The 1453-nt window shown below is 63.8% G+C and overlaps 1 protein-coding gene across 1 annotated transcript in view; it reads right to left on the bottom strand.

The window, feature by feature from the left end:
* Positions 1-6: 6 nt before the first annotated feature.
* The window catches only part of LOC104985867 (CCR4-NOT transcription complex subunit 3-like), a 15418-nt gene continuing 13971 nt past the window's right edge, over positions 7-1453 (bottom strand). The window contains exons 13-14 of the mRNA XM_010836265.1: positions 1305-1451; positions 7-182 (exon numbers count right to left, since the gene is read on the bottom strand). Coding sequence (XP_010834567.1) covers positions 84-182; positions 1305-1451 — 246 coding nt within the window. The 3' untranslated portion in view covers positions 7-83. The remainder of the gene's footprint in view (positions 183-1304; positions 1452-1453) is intronic.

The following is a 1453-nucleotide window of genomic DNA, read 5'->3' as shown; positions in this document are numbered from 1 at the left end:
GGGGCTGCCGAGGCCAGGCGCCATCGGGCGCAGGGCCCTCACCTGGGCGGGGTCGCATGCGGGGAGGGGAGGCGGGGCCGGTGTCACTGGAGGTCCCGGTCCTCCAGGTAGCGGTACTCAAAGGTGAAGCCTTCCTTCTTCCGCTGGCCCCACTTCTCGTAGTCAAAGTAGATGTAGGTGCCCTGGCCGGGGGAGAAGGCGGTCAGTGAGGGCACGGGGCTCGGGGTCCGGCTGGAGGACAGAGGGCCAGTGCTCAGGGCCTGGCGGAGCCGGGCGCCGGCCCGCTGTGAGCACACGCCGCCTCCCTGCACCCTCACGAGGCTCTTCTCTGGCGGGCGGGAACGTGCTCGCCCCGTGGTGGAGCCGGGTCTGGCTCTGGGCGTGTGCGCCCAACTCCTGCCACTCCTTGCGATGGCTGTGTCTTTGGAGCACTGATTACTGCTGAGTGTGTGAGGCAAACCCTCGAGGCCGCGGAACAGGCTGGCGCCTGCGTCCAGGCATGCTGCCTGGACAGACGTTTTATTACAACGCGGTGGTGCGGGAACTTCTGAGGGGCTGACGCCTAGAAATACACTCCCTTAAAGAGGGTTACAGCTGAACGGGCAGGGGACAGGGCTGCAGTCAGTGTCCGAGAGACACCGTGGGGAGGGCGGGTTCTGAGTGAATGGTGGGCGTGCTTCAGAGAACCTGCCAGAACGCAAGGGAGTGTGTTCAGGACCCTGGCCTCTGCTAAAAGCCTGGAGGAAAAGCCGCTGTGGACACACCAGCTACAAGTGAAATGAAGTACAGCACAGCAGGACACTACACAGCAGGCACTGGTGCTTAACAGTGATCAACTCATTTAATCCTCACAACAGCTGCGCAAAGGGAGGTCCTGTCACCCCGTTTTTACAGATAAGGAGTGGAGACAGATGTTCACGTGAACCGTCCAGTCACCAGCTAGAGCTGGGTTCAAACCCAGGTGGTCTGGCTCAGTGAAGTGGAGGTTCTCGTTACTTATTAGAATGAGAAGACGTCTCCTTCCGTGTAGCCGAACCCCTGCCCTGCTGGGTGTGGGGAGCGTCGCGTGCGCCCTGATCTTGGGTGGGAGACACCGCATCCCCCACCCCCGGCTGGAGGCGAGGCAGGGGACAGCCTGCGTGGGGCTAGGAAGCTCCTCGGAGGAAGGCACCTCAGAGGCTGGCGCCCGTCTCTGGGCTGACCCAGAGCCGGACAGGGTGGGGAGGAGGATGGCCGGGCGGGCCGCACTATGTGGACTCGGCCCGTGGGGACCAGGCCGACGGGGCGCGGGGAGGGGCCCTCACCTGCTCGAACTCGTCTGTGATGGTCTTGGGCTCCTCGTGCCTCTGGAACCACATCATGTACTTGGTGTGGAACCGCCAGGACTGCTTCTTCAGGGCCTTGGCTGCCAGGTACTGCGCCTTCGTGCCCTGGGGAGGGAAGGCGGGGCGCT

Source organism: Bison bison, unplaced genomic scaffold (genome assembly GCF_000754665.1).
Source record: "Bison bison bison isolate TAMUID 2011002044 unplaced genomic scaffold, Bison_UMD1.0 scf7180017845646, whole genome shotgun sequence".
Taxonomy (NCBI): domain Eukaryota; kingdom Metazoa; phylum Chordata; class Mammalia; order Artiodactyla; family Bovidae; genus Bison; species Bison bison.
This window is presented reverse-complemented; position numbering and strand designations above follow the sequence as displayed.